Source organism: Podarcis muralis, chromosome 7 (genome assembly GCF_964188315.1).
Source record: "Podarcis muralis chromosome 7, rPodMur119.hap1.1, whole genome shotgun sequence".
NCBI lineage: Eukaryota > Metazoa > Chordata > Lepidosauria > Squamata > Lacertidae > Podarcis > Podarcis muralis.
Window position 1 is genome coordinate 30,628,991 of NC_135661.1, and position 13,907 is coordinate 30,642,897.

Genomic DNA, 13,907 nt, shown 5'->3' on the forward strand with positions numbered 1-13,907 from the left:
AAATGGAAGCCGGCAGCAAAATAACAAGGATAAAAACAGCTTATTAAAAATATTAATAATTAAAATACTGTACATGGTAAAATAAATTCATCAAGAACATTAAAACATCTGTTATTTAAAATGTATAATGAGTGCGCCCATTAAAACGCCATAACATCAGTTGAAGCAGAAGATTCAAGTCAGGAGACATAGGGGGTGCTTATCTCCAGGTGTGTCTTCAAGAATGCCAGCGCTGGTGGGTCCAGGTGTGTGCCCCACTCCATGATCAATTGATAGAGCAAAGTGAGAAATAAAGAAACAAGTAGGAACTCAAGTGGAGGACTGTGCCTGGTTCCTGGGCTGTTGATTCCCACCCTAGGCCTAGAAGAGGAGGCAGTGGCAGTAAGGAGGAAGAGGGGGGCAGACTCAAAAGAGGGTTCCCCACCAAGATTATCTTGCCCAAAGCCCCACCTCCACCCCCACAAAGACAACTTGCCCAAGCCCTGTGTGTGCATCACATCAATTGATGGCAGAAAGACAAGAAATGACAAACATATTCTTTTTTCTTTCTTGAGAAAAGTCAGCGTTCTTGTCTCTTTGATTAAAAATCAGCTGTGGTTGAGGTTGGGTTTTTTTTTTTTTAAGTGGAATAAAGGCTGTTCAAGGAAGCACCTTGGTATATTCTGGCCCAAAGCCCTCCATTTAATCTTCAGCAATCCTGGCTAAAAGGATTTGAGAGGCCTTGGGCTGAGGTGAGCGTCAAAGACTCGATTAAGTGTGAGGAAGTCATTTCTAATTTACGTCATGGTTCCTTGGGAAACTGGTCTGCAGTTGACTTGTGGGAAGTGAAATGTTAGATTTCCTTTATCTTATCTTTCTGAGAAAGTAACAGGAGACTTTGGACGATGTCCTACTGAAGTGATAACAGGCCTACCGGTAAGGTCAAGTAGGGTGGAGGGAGCAAGAGGGCAGGGCCTTTTCAGTGGTGCCCCCCCAGCTCTAGTTATGCTATTCCCACTGGATTGTGCCTACCTGGTCTCTTCTGCACAAGTCTCTATCAATTACCTATTCCAGATTGCTTTTTTCTTACCCAGTTTTAATTGCTGTTGGTTTTTGAAACACAAGGATCTGTTTTATGCTGACCTGTTTGAAATGTTTCTAAGATACTAGTTTTTGTATATCTTTCAAGACCTCTTTGGTAAATTTCAGTGCAGTCTGTCCTATACGAGACGCCTGAGAAGGGCTAGGCAGGTTTCCTCAACCTCGGCTCTTCAGAGGTTTTGAGACTACAATTCCCACCATCCCCGACCACTGGTCCTGCTAGCTAGGGATCATGGGAGTTGTAGGCCAAAAACATCTGGAGGGCCGAGTTTGAGGAAGCCTGGGCTAGAGCAACCTAAAGCAAGAGCTGTGTGTTGAGGGGAGCTGTAGTCCAACAACATCTGGGGAGCCACAGGTTCCCCATCCCTACCTTGAAAGGTGAGCTTAATATACACTGAGAAATAAAATCAATAAGTGCCAATTTCCAGAATAATCGGCATATCAATGTCTGAATTAAAATGCTGCCTATGGGGCAGGGGGAGCACCATAATTTCAGTATTCCTCCATGCAGGCAAAACAACAATACTTCGTATAGAAAATGAGATATCCAGGGAGAAAGGGCTCAAGCTTGGTTCTCTCTATGACATGGTAGTTTTCTTTGTGTAGTGATTATTTTTCATGAGGGTGCGTTCATGTGAGTGTCTCTCTGTCATCAGATGTAGTTCAGTTCAGGGTCGGGTTTACCACCCCAAGGGTTTCCCCCCCAAAAGAAAAGAAATACATTTTTTTTTTAAAAAAGGGGGGACACTAATTTGCATGAAACATGCACATGCTAAGTTGTAGGTTATTAATGCAGATTTAGAAACAATTGCTACAATTTTGAATAGAAATACAATCCATCTTACCATAGTGAGGGAGACTGCGGCCAGCTGAGCTGTCTGCTTGCTCAGGCTGCTCCTCCTTCTCTGGGTTTTTTTTTTTAATGTTTAAACCAGAGTTTGACCAGTCAGCCTTTCTAACAGAGGACTGTTCTCTGTAACGTAGGACAGTGGCCACCCTAACCGCCCCAGTGAGAATAAGGCCTACAATTCTGACTCTAGGAACGGCCTTCGTTTCTTAACAGGTACGCTATCTTTTGGAATGGGCGGAAGACGATCTAGAGGAACCCGAAGAAGCCGGCAGCAGCGTGGAGAAGCTGGAGTTCTGCCACCCCTTGTGCCAGTGTTCCAGATGTGGCCCTGTGCAAAAGGTCGGCCCGTCTTCCTCCTGCCCGGGCCTGTCATTCATTGTGCCCAGCTCTGAAACATCCTCCGCCCCTTGTCCTTATCAGAGTTCATGACCTCCTGAGATGAAGCTGCTCTCCTGGGTAATCAGGCTCCTGAAAGGATTGAGCAGCCGCTCAGGAGAAGCTTGTTTTCCTCTGGAAGAGACAGGGAGGGGGAGAAAACTTTGCACTTTGTCCTCAACTCACCTTCCTCTCAGGGGTGCGATGGGGGCGGGCCGCCCCGGGTGTCACCACTGAGGGGGGTGACAAAATGCCGGGTGGCACTCACCGCGGGGCCTGCAGCTCGCCCGAGCCACGCATCTGTCCTGGGAGTGACACGATGGCTTGAGCGTGCGCAGGCTCCATGCTGCCCAAACAGTCCGCCCGCTGCCTCCCCCTCAGCTGTAGGGTGGCTGAGTGGGAGGAGGCAGGCAGGCTCCTTGGAGGCCCTGCGGAGCGTCCTGCCTCAGCTCACCCCGCCCCACGGACGCCTGGCCACGCCCCTGGGCGCAGGGCCCATGTGCCGCCCCAGGCGCCCAATCAGCTTGCTCTGCTGCTACGTCTTCTCCCTGCAGACAATTTCCCTGTCTTGGCATTGCACTCCTCTTCCAGGAGTCTTTGCCTGTGGGAGAGTAAACAAGTAACAAGGCCTCTGCTCTCAATTTCCCAGCTGCTGCTTTCTCCCTTGCTAACCAAATGGAATCAGAGAACTGTAGAATTGGAAAGGACCCCAAGGGTCATCTAGTCCAACCCCCTGCAGTGTAGGAATCTTTTTGCCCAGTGTGGGACTTGAACCCATGCCCCTAAGATTAAGAGTCTCATGTTCTGCCAACTAAGCTGTGAAAATCATACAGCAATGGTTGTGATGTTTTAGATTGAAAGCCTGTGGGTAAGTCCTGTCTGGTTTGGGTTTGTTTGTTTTTTAAATGTGCATAGTCATTTTAGGCACTTGATGCTACTGCTACTACTTAATAAATCACTGTTTATAATAATGGTGAGTTTATACCAATACATTTGCATCATCTCAGCACACAAATAGCACTCTGAAGTTTCCAAAGCGGCGCTGAATTCCAGGTGGTGGCTGCCGTGGGATGTTTGCTTGTTTGTTCTCTGTCTGGTACATGGGGAGTCAGTCAGCTGAGAAGGCTCTGATGGAATTTCCCTTTCTTCCTCCCGATAGAAACTCTTCCGAGTTCCCTCCAACGGCCTCGGAGTGAACATCACCAACCAAGAGGGCCTGACTCCACTGCACGTGGCCTCGCTCCATGGACATGCGGACTTGGTCTCCCTCTTACTGAAGCACGGAGCCAACCTGGAGGCAAAGGATGCTCACCACGCGACACCTCTCCACCTTGCCAGCCAGAACGGGCACTTCCAGGTAAGGGTTGCAGCAGGGAGGTCTCCTCTTCGACCTTACTTATTTATATACCGCTGTATCATTAAAATGTATCACAGTGGCTTACAACAATACAAAAACATACAGTAAACTCATAAAAAGACCATTGCAGGGGATGCAGATTTAATTGCTTGCATATTTCGCCTGGCAAAATAAAAGAGTTTTCAGCAGGCAGTTAAAAGCTTGAAGACAAGGTGCTTGCTGAATCTGTGCTGGCAGAATGTTCCACAGCAGACCTCCACTGTTGGAATACCAGTTGCTGGAAACCTCAGGAGGGAAGAGCACTCTTTTGCTTGGGTTTTGCCTGCGGGCTTCCCAATCTGGTTGGCCACCATGAGAACAAAGGGGTGCCCTTTGGCCTGATCCAGCAAGGCTCTTCCACCCACCCAATTTTGTTTCCAGTTTTGCACACCTTGGGATTTGCCCAAGTCCATGATAGCTCCCTTTGTGTGTATGAATGAGCAACTGCACTCACCATGCCAATAATAACCTTGCTTGCGCCTGTGCTTTACAAAGCGTTAATGTGAGTTGGTTTCGTCTAAAGAAAGAAAGATTGAGAAAATGCAGGGGACTTGAACCCTTTTACTTCTGGTTTTTGCGTGTGTTGAAACTGTTCAAAGCTGCCGTGGTAACACTTCTTTCCTTTTTTCCACAGGTGGTAAAGTGCCTGATAGAGTATAAAGCTAAACTAAATAAAAAGGACATTTATGGAAACACTCCTTTAATTTATGCCTGCTTGAATGGCTATCTAGAGATAGCGGCCTTTTTGTTAGAGGTAAGGGACCTTTGGGTATTTTCATATTTTCCTTTCTTTCTTTCTTTTGACTGTGGTATTTATTTTTCATATTCAGTCATCATGAGGTGGCAGATCTGGCAACATTCCGAACAGCGAAGGACTTTTCATAACACTCTGCTCTTAATTTCAGCATTTTGAGAGTACATTTTAAAGGAGGGGTTGCCCTAAAGCAGAGGTTTTCAACCTTTTTGGGTCCATGGCTCCCTTGACCAACTAACTTCTTTCTGCAACACCCCTGTAGGGCTCAGGAGCCCAGTTATGTCACCCTTTGCCGCAAGAGCTGGCAGCCTCTCACCCTTTTTCAAACACCTTCCCTTGTGGAGTGTTCCCTCAGCCTCCTCCCCTCTCCTTGGGAGTCCTCTGGGTGGCTGCAGCTGCCACTCCTGGTCTCTGAGCTGCTCTCCCCCCCGCCAAAGAGAAGTGCCTCCTCACACTGCCCCACAGGGGCCTGGGAAGCACCCCCTGGCCAGCCCCAGAGGCACCATTCACCTGTAGAGCTTGTAGCCAGAGCTGCTGCAACAAACATCTGTGCAAGCCTTTGGGAAGCAGAGACACAAGAGGGCATCAGAGGAGCGAGGGAAGGAAAGATGCCAGTGTTGAAAACCACTGCCCTAAAGTGTGGTTGGGGAAGCTGTGTCCCTCCCCATCATCACTGAGTGACCAGGCTGACTAGGGTTGATGGGAAAGGGAGTTCACAGTCGCCTGGAGGACCACAGCTTCTCCATCCCTTCCATAAGAGAACTGTGGGGGAAATCTAAGCCTCATGCTGGCATTCATTTGTATAAACCTGCCCTTTGTTATATTAAATGTCAGTTACAGATCAGCTACTGGAGATGAACTCACCTTATCATGTGAGCATAGTGGGCTGGGATTCAGAGCGGAAGGAAAATAGATGCTAGCGCAGCTATGCAAATGCTTCTGCAAGAGCTGTGCATGGGTGCACTTAGTGCAGAAGCAGCTGGATTACATAGCACTCCCCAGGCATCCTGTTGTGCAATAGCACATTTGGATGTAGTTTTACATTTCTTCTGTATCTGGAAGGGCATCTTTAGATTCAGCTCGCTGGTCAGGTTCAGGCATAATGGGAAACCGTGGTTTCCTGTTGTGTGAAGAACTCTGCCCCCCTTCAATTGCAGCTACAATGAAGCGTTGGCCTCCAGTTTGAAACAAGCCACAGTTCAGAACTGTGGTTTATTTAAAAGCAGAAGTGAAAGCTGCCGGTCTCCTCCTTGTGGCAGCAAAGAGGAAGAAAAGGAAGAAGGGAAGTTCACGGCTCCTGCAGGTTCATTGACATAATGGTAAACTCAGTGGTTTCCCATTTTGTCTGAACCAGGCTGCTACTTTTCAATGGAAAGCACAGTGGGATGAATGGATTGCTTAATCATTGCCTTTCTGTTGATAGCATGAAATGAGAGAGTAGATCTGTCCTTGTCAATTTGTTACATTAAAATGCATATTTCCGTATTGGAAGAGCCATTGTGGACTGACTTGAGACCTAGATTCAAATATCACATTTAACCCATGAAGCTCACGGGTGGACCTTACTCTGAGCCAACCTCACAGGGTTGATGTGAGGATAAAATGGGGGCGGGAGGGAGATGTATGTCACCTTCAGCTTCTTGGATGAAAAGTGGGATGTAAATAAGACAAAGGGAGAATTTGAGAGGGAGACCGTCCTGTAGTGACGGAGCAGATATGTTTCATGTAGAAGGTCCTATTCAATCCCTGCCATCTAAAGTTTAAGAGGATCAGATGGGAGACAGGAAAGATCCTCTGCCACAGACCCCACCAACAGATAACATATTAAAAGTTGATGCAACCTCCTAATCGGTACCATTTTGAGATACTGAAAGAAGTATGAGAACTTGCCGTTTCCGTGTGGCCTCCTTTCAGTATCATCGCTTGCATATCCTTTGCCATCCTTTCTTTCCCTTCAGAACGGGGCCTTGGTTAACCTGTTCAACAACCAAGGCAACACACCTCTCCACAAAGCTGTGATCGGGAGCTACGAGCCTTTGGTGCGGCTCCTGCTACAGCACGGCGCATCAGCACATGCTCAGAACAACAGACAGTGCACGCCCCGTGACTACGCTGAGCCCGTAAGTGGCCCATTTGTCCACAGGAGGAACTTGCTAGCCCTCAAGTACAGTAAGCCTACTAGCCTCCGCCTGGCAGTTATTCATGGCCTGATGCATTATCAGCAAGAGATATCAACGGGGGGGGGGGGGGGGTGATTGGCTCCAGCTTTAGCCTGAAGCTATAATTCTCAAGTGACATAGATCAGGGGCTCCCGGACAGAGGTCCGTGGACCACAGCTTTAGTCAGGTGGATTTGGGAGTGTCTGTGAAGGACACTTGCCCTTTGAGTTCTATGGAATCCAAATTGTAATACAAGAAAATGTAAGAAATAAAAAAGCAGTAAAAACACAATTAAAAAAGCATACAGCATCTAGCATGGTGCATTCCAATTGCCACAACAGGGAAAAAATCATGAAGAGGTCTGGCAAGACCCTCAACATTTTTCAAGTGCTCCATGGGTGGGGGAAGGTGGGGCATTTGGGACCTCCTCACATAGACAACAATGTAGGAGTGTGGTAATTGGTAGGACTAGCTTGCTGATCAGTGATTGGTCAAATATTGTCCATCGTAAAATATTCCAAGAATCCAGAACGGTCATGATGCTCGAAAAATGTACCCGCTTCTTTATTACATACCCCCAGCCCTTTAAAAACCTGTTTCTACAGTGTTCTGAACCACTGTTAAGTGGCATTTTCATTCGTTGTGCTGGAAGTTCTTATGCTAGAAATATGTTATTTTATTATATGTTAATTGTATTTTATCGTTGTTTTGCTGTAAGTGCTGTTGGGCAGCTTCATATAATATACAGCAATAAAATAAAATAAAATAGTATTTTTAAAATGAGAAACTACCTCCTCTTTTTGTCCCACCTAATTTAAAGAAATCGGGTATCCTTGAGCTGCTGAGGGCCGCAGCAACCTCAGAAGAGGGAAGAAAGACTGACTGCAGAGCTCACGGGACTGGGAAGAGCAGGAAAAAAAGTGAGTGTGGCATTTTGACTAGCAGAAATGAATCACACTGGGGGCTGACCTTACTAAGCAGGAGGAGGGCTGGCGGGCTGAGCAGGGCAGGGAAGCTCATTTGCTGCTGTGCCAGTTGAAAAGGGTCTCTGCCTTTTCTGGTTGCCTTGATATATGTGTTCTTTTCTGAAGAGCTTTCCCCAAAATCAGGTTTAAAAAGGGAGCTGTGATGATGGGGGGCAAACCTCTGTTCCACTAGCTGGTGTGGAGAGAGTAGCTTGAAAGACTTGCTTGTTGTTTTTCTTTCTTCAAATGGCAACATCGATAAGCCTGCAAAGACGTTTACAACTTGCCAGGTAGCTAGAAAAACCACCCCATGTCCTGTGGACTAGCCCTGTGGCTTTTTTTTTTTTTTTTTTTGCATTGCATTGCATTGCAGTAGGCTTAGCACATACAGCCAAACTCCTTAGCTTTGGTAATGCAAAGACCACAGCCCAACTTGGGACTTAATGTTCACAGAATTAAAAAACAGAACGTAGGAAGCTTCCCTATACCAAGTCAGACCATTGGTCCATTTAGCTCAAGGGTCTCAGGTAGAAAAAGACATCACCCACTACTTCAGATCCTTGTAACTGAATACACTAGGATTGAATCTGGGACCTTCTAATGCAAAGCATGTACTCTACCACTGGGCTATGTCCTTTCCCCAGTGCTGGCAAAAGGGCTGCTGTGGCTACTCTGCTCAGTTTATTTGGGCAAGAACCTAGAAATGTGCCAGGTCTAGCTGTTTTTCCATTGTCTACTGAGGCTGCCAGCAGCTCCCTAGGGCAGTGATGGCCAAACTTGGCCCTCCAGCTGTTTTTGGACTACAACTCCCATCATCCCTAGCTAACAGGACCAGTGGTCAGGGATGATGGGAATTGTAGTCCCAAAACAGCTGTAGGGCCACGTTTGGTCATCACTGCCCTAGGGTCTCAACCGGAGAGCTTTCGCATCACCTGACCCTCCTTATTAGAGATGCAGAGCAGGTGCCTGATCCCTGCCTAATGCAGGTAGATGTTACCTAATGCACTTTGTGCCAACACCTGGGGTCAGATCAGTCCTAGGAGAGCTAAATACCTTTGTTTTCCCGTTGTGTAAGCAGAGATGTCACTGGCAGCTTAAATAATTCTAAGCTTTCTTTTTAAAAAAGAACAGGAGCCAGCCCTGATCCGGTGTTATTACCTGGGATGGGCAAGGCTCTGTCTTTCCTTTTATAGCCCCACCCAGTTTACTCCAAGATGATTGTTTCCTGCCCTAAGTGGGAATGATTGACAACAGCCCAGTATTCTTGCTAATGTAATTCAATCCCCACAGGGATATTTTTGCACCTGTCGTTTTCTGCAGCCACCGCTAAGGAGTTGATCCTCATGAAGTTTATTCTAGGAGACCTCGCCATAAGAAGGGATTTTTGAAAGGCTTGGGAGTGGGCTGGGTGGTGATGCGGGGGCCACATGGGTTGCTTCATGGCCCTCTGCTCAGCCTGTATGTTTTGCAGATGGCCATATGAATGTATGGAGTGCAGCATATGCTAGACAGGGTGCCATGTTGGACAAAACCACTTTCTGGGTTTGGGGCAATTTTCATGTTCCGCAGGCAGCAGAATGAGGCGGTCAAACCACCTGCACTGGCAGAATGGATGGCATCACTCCTAGGTGCAGGTGAGAATGCCTTTATTAAACACGTATTCAAACTTCCCTGCATATAAAGGAGGAAGGTTTGATCTCCCCTCCCAACACCTGAAGTGGTGCAGTCCATTCTTCTGTTTCAGTTCCTGCTTCATTCTTCCTGATGCCTGAGTTCAGCCACAGACCGGATCTTAGGATTCTCGACCCGCTGTAGCAGTGATGCCAAGCTGCTCAGGCATCTCTACAGCTTCGGTGGCTTTTAAAAGTTAGCTGAAGGTGGCTTTCGTTCATTCTTAATTCAGGATTGTGTGGACTTGATTGCTAAAGAAGTATGCCAATTTAATGGTTTTCGTTACTTAAACCTGCAGTCAGTTTTAAATCTCCCGAGATAGCGGACGATCTCGTCGCCCGGCGCCTTCAGCTGGTCCAGTCAATCAACCGCTTTAACAAGTAAGCTTCAGAAACTGCCTTCCGAGTGCTGCCTGCCGGTACTGCCAAAGCATCAGATAACACAGCATGCAGTCTTCAGTTGGGCTGGAGCTGCAGGATGTCTTCCAAGCCAATCTGGTGTGGTGGTTAGTGTCAAATTAGGACCTGGGAGACCAGGGTTCAAATTCCCACTTGACGGCCCTGAAGCTCACTGGGCTTGCTGTGCCCACCACTTTCCCCGCTTTCCTTTATAACGGGGTTGCAGGGGGAGTGTCATTGGTGGATCAGTGCCTTTGCTTGTGCAGACACATGTAGCACCTGCTGTGCATTTGAACAGGGCTTGCCTATGTCGTGCCAATCTAAACATTCCATATTTTGATAGAAACCGTAACCTGAGTTTGAGGTCTTCATTTGAGCAGGAGCTGGGACAAGCTTTTTGCCCTTTTGTTTAGCCCTTCCATAGTATGAGCCAACACACCAGGAGGTCTTCAATTAACTATTGTTTCATCTTTTGTCCAAACTGAAAAAAAACTATGGTTACTATGGTTACCGCCCTGTGGAATGCCCTCTCACCAGATGTCAAAAGAAAAATTACCAAACTTTTAGAAGACATCTGAAGGCAGCCCTGTTTAGGGAAGCTTTTAATGTTTAATAGGTTATTGTATTTTAGTGTTTTGTTGGAAGCCGCCCAGAGTGGCTGGGGAAACCCAGCCAGATGGGCGGGGTATAAATAAGAAATTATTATATTATTATTACTAGCATCAGAACAAACCAGGGTTTGAAGTTGGTTCAATTACATTGGCTTATTCCAATGTTGGCAACCATAGTTTCCCGTTCTGACACACCAATTGGCACTTAACAGAATGCAGCTCGGTCAGGTCTCTACTACTTGGGGCAACTTTCAGAGACGGCACAGGGAGCTGTAGCAGAGAGGATGGCTGAAAAGCCCTTGTGCTTCTCTTTTGGTTCCAGCCTTTGCATATGCCACCTGGTTAGTGAATCTTAAAATATAGAAAGGGAGACAGAAATGTTTTTCAATAAATAGGGCCACATCCAAAGGTGCCCCATGGAAAATTGACATTCTGCGAACATGGGGAGCTTTGATACTGTGGAGGCCCCTGTAAATGGATCAAATAGTGATTTTTGCTGATTTCTCTCTGCCACTCCTCCATTTCTATTTAGAAAAAAATCACCATCCCTCTGAAAAGATGGAGCATGTAGGGAAATTGCCAAAATTGCCTCCCTCCACATCAGTTCGAAGGAGTGTCTGTTGGACCCCTAATGGAAGGGCACTTTTGAATCCAACTCACGATGTCCCAGCCATGTCCAAGTGTGTCACAGTGACACCTTCACTGCTTCGGTAGGACTGACTTCGTTTAAAGAGCCTGAGTAAAGAGGTCAGGTTGTACAACACTCTGTGACTTCTCAATTAGTGGCTGGGGAATAAAGAATCCAATACGCAAGCTGGCTGTCCCTAATTTAGACTGTTGGGAAAGTAGCTGATGCTCCTAAGGGTAAATTTAAATGACTTGTCTTCTGACCTTTGTACGCTTAGACTTCAAAGGACAACTCACGACATTTATACCCCAGGAAGGTCAAATATTAAGAATTTTCAGCAAAGGCAACAGAGCAGGTTTTGTTACTGAAATACCGCCACCTGGTGGCTGGCAGAGATACATTGCAGTACTGAGCGACTTGTACCGAAATATAACAAAGTTTCCTTTAACCTTGTTTGTTTGTGTCTTTAGGTCAAAAGACTTGCGGAAAACTATAACGAGAGATAAAAGTGTCCCTAACTTTAATGATGAATTACTGCATCAGGTAGGAAGACAGGTTTGAAATGAAGGGCTTGCTTTTTTACTTTTTTATTTCATAAAATGTATATACCACTTGGTTGTAGAAAAAAACCTCAAAGTGGTTTACAAAAATTGCAAACTGAAATAAGTGGTGGCTGAGATTCTTGGGGCATTAGTTCTACAAATGTGCTGGATATGCATCATAATAGACAAGAGTCTATGGCTGGGGAGACCTGATTTCAGACCCCAACTTGCTACGGAGTTGGTTGTAAGCTTACTCAACAGTCACACACACTCACCTGAAGATAAAAATGGGAGAATCCCGATGTCTCCCACTGTGACCTCCTTGGGAGGAAGGGCAGGACATAATTAAGGTGTGTCAGCCATAGCCCCTTCCTCAACATGGAGTGCCTCTTACTTGAATGATCCATTCCTTCTCCCCTATATTTTTAGTTATCTAGTGGAGAGGTCCAGTAGATGAATTGGTTCAGAAAAAGACAATTAGGATGGTCAGGGATGAGAAAAAAAATTAAGATATTGGTTAAAGATATTGGAGGCGGGGGTGGGGCAGGCACGATAGCACTCTTTAAATCCCTGAAAGACTTTCACAATGAGGAAGGCAAAGTGTTGTTTTTTGCTGCCCCAGAAAGCCAGACTTGACCCACTGGGCTGAAGTTACAGGAGGGTAACAGCTGATTAGTAGGAGAAACTTTTAATGGTATTTGCTTTAGATTTATCAGCCAGATAAAAATAAAACATCTTAACAGGCTCTTTTTTGTTTTGATCCTCAAGTTAGCTATTAAGAGCTTTGATAAGAGCAAGCTAAAGCCCATGGATCCTTTAAAACAAAGCAGGATGCAGATCCTTGACTCCAGCAGCAGAGGGGAGCCCACACTGGATGAAGTCGAGTCTGATGTGGCAGCAGCGCCTCTTAGAAGTAAACTAATGCATCGGAGACACACGGTTAATGTGGCCCTTTCAGATGCAGATGACATCCACAATTTATCCAGAGATCCCCCTGTTTCTTCACTGGAAGGCTGCTCTGATGATTGATGCTTTCGAAAACACTGGCAAGGAAGCAAGTTTGTAACCAAAAACAACAGCAGCAGCAGCAGCAACACCAATTGGCGTCAGTTCCACTCCCTTCAAGAATCAAAGAATCCTTAGGATCAAGGCATTCAAAACTGCAATGTGAAGACTGGCAGGAAGAGGAACCTCTCCTCCCTCAACCAACACAGTTTTGCAGTTGGAGACAGAAGGGCTGTTTATTTGCAGTTGGATCCACAAAACCCAACAGGTGTGATCCATTTTAAACACACACACAACTGAGATGTATATGGAGATATCAAAAACTATGAGACACATTAGTCTGTACTTGAAGTCTTGAAATCAGATATAACTGTAATGGGTGTAAGTTTGGAACAGAATACCTATGGGACTTCCAAGGCCTACATAATTATAGTTTGAAAAGACAGCGGTTTCTTTCCAATTTTGCACTACTAGTTTACACCAATTGTTGAAAGGAATTACACACACCGGCAGCATAGTTTGACACAAAGGGCAAGATTGCACAGATCCTTTGGTTCTCATTTATTTTATTGAAACATGGGCCATATATGGGTAGTTGGAAGTGAGGGAGGTTATAGTCACTGTTTTATAAACACAGGGTACATCTTATGGAGGAGAGCAGGACTAGCAGTTGAGACTTGGATTTTGAATCATTTTATTTTATGTAGCAGCCCACATTAGTGAACACATTCTCAAATACTTGTATTGAGACTACAACCTTACCCTATTTAATTTAAAATAGCAAATATGCATGGCACAATAATACGATTCCACTAAATGCAATGAGTCTAGCTAGAGAGTACATCTGTATCCACCGGGTCTTGGAAGAGCTGCTTAGTTGACCTTACTTGAAAAGACACTTCCATATTGATAGATGGGGGCACTTTTAGTAATGGAGCATCATTTTGGTAAACATTCCATTCTTTATTTTTATTTTTAAGAGGGGTTGAATTATCACTTGAACAGCACAATAACTTTTGTCAATTCCAATTCTGTTTTTATGTAATATTTGTAAACAATACATTGGGTTTTTATTGTTTAATATTTCTCTGTTCAGAATGTTAGTGCAAGGTATATAAAAAGGTAGAATGCTAGTGGGCTCCTGAAGGACAAGGAAAAGTATATTTTTCTACTAAGTAATTGAGTTCACCTAGTTTTATTACATGCCTTTGACTTGTGCCAAATGATGGGAGAGAGAAAGAAATAGTAAAATTAACTAATCTATGCTCTTAATGTGGGACTCTTTATTTATGGTAAGTCATGAATTGCAGCTTGCTGGTTGATGGGAGCTGCTGCCAAAAAGAATTTTCTGAAAACTTTATAGCCTGTTGCTCATGTTCCAGTTTTAGCAACACGGATCCAGTTGCATGAAGGTGTGGGTGCTTCTGTGGAGTCTGGAAGCAGGAGAAAAGCAATGCATTCTGGGTCATCCTA

The 13,907-nt window shown here is 45.5% G+C and overlaps 1 protein-coding gene across 8 annotated transcripts in view; it reads left to right on the forward strand.

Annotated features, from left to right (window-relative positions):
- The window catches only part of ANKRD27 (ankyrin repeat domain 27), a 70,689-nt gene extending 56,983 nt beyond the window's left edge, over positions 1-13,706 (forward strand). For all 8 annotated transcript variants that reach the window (XM_028740320.2, XM_028740321.2, XM_028740322.2 and 5 more), the window contains 8 exons: positions 2,144-2,269; positions 3,465-3,662; positions 4,336-4,455; positions 6,414-6,575; positions 7,435-7,534; positions 9,549-9,630; positions 11,358-11,430; positions 12,198-13,706. In XM_028740320.2, coding sequence (XP_028596153.2) covers positions 2,144-2,269; positions 3,465-3,662; positions 4,336-4,455; positions 6,414-6,575; positions 7,435-7,534; positions 9,549-9,630; positions 11,358-11,430; positions 12,198-12,458 — 1,122 coding nt within the window. In that variant the 3' untranslated portion in view covers positions 12,459-13,706. The remainder of the gene's footprint in view (positions 1-2,143; positions 2,270-3,464; positions 3,663-4,335; positions 4,456-6,413; positions 6,576-7,434; positions 7,535-9,548; positions 9,631-11,357; positions 11,431-12,197) is intronic.
- Positions 13,707-13,907: the final 201 nt, after the last annotated feature.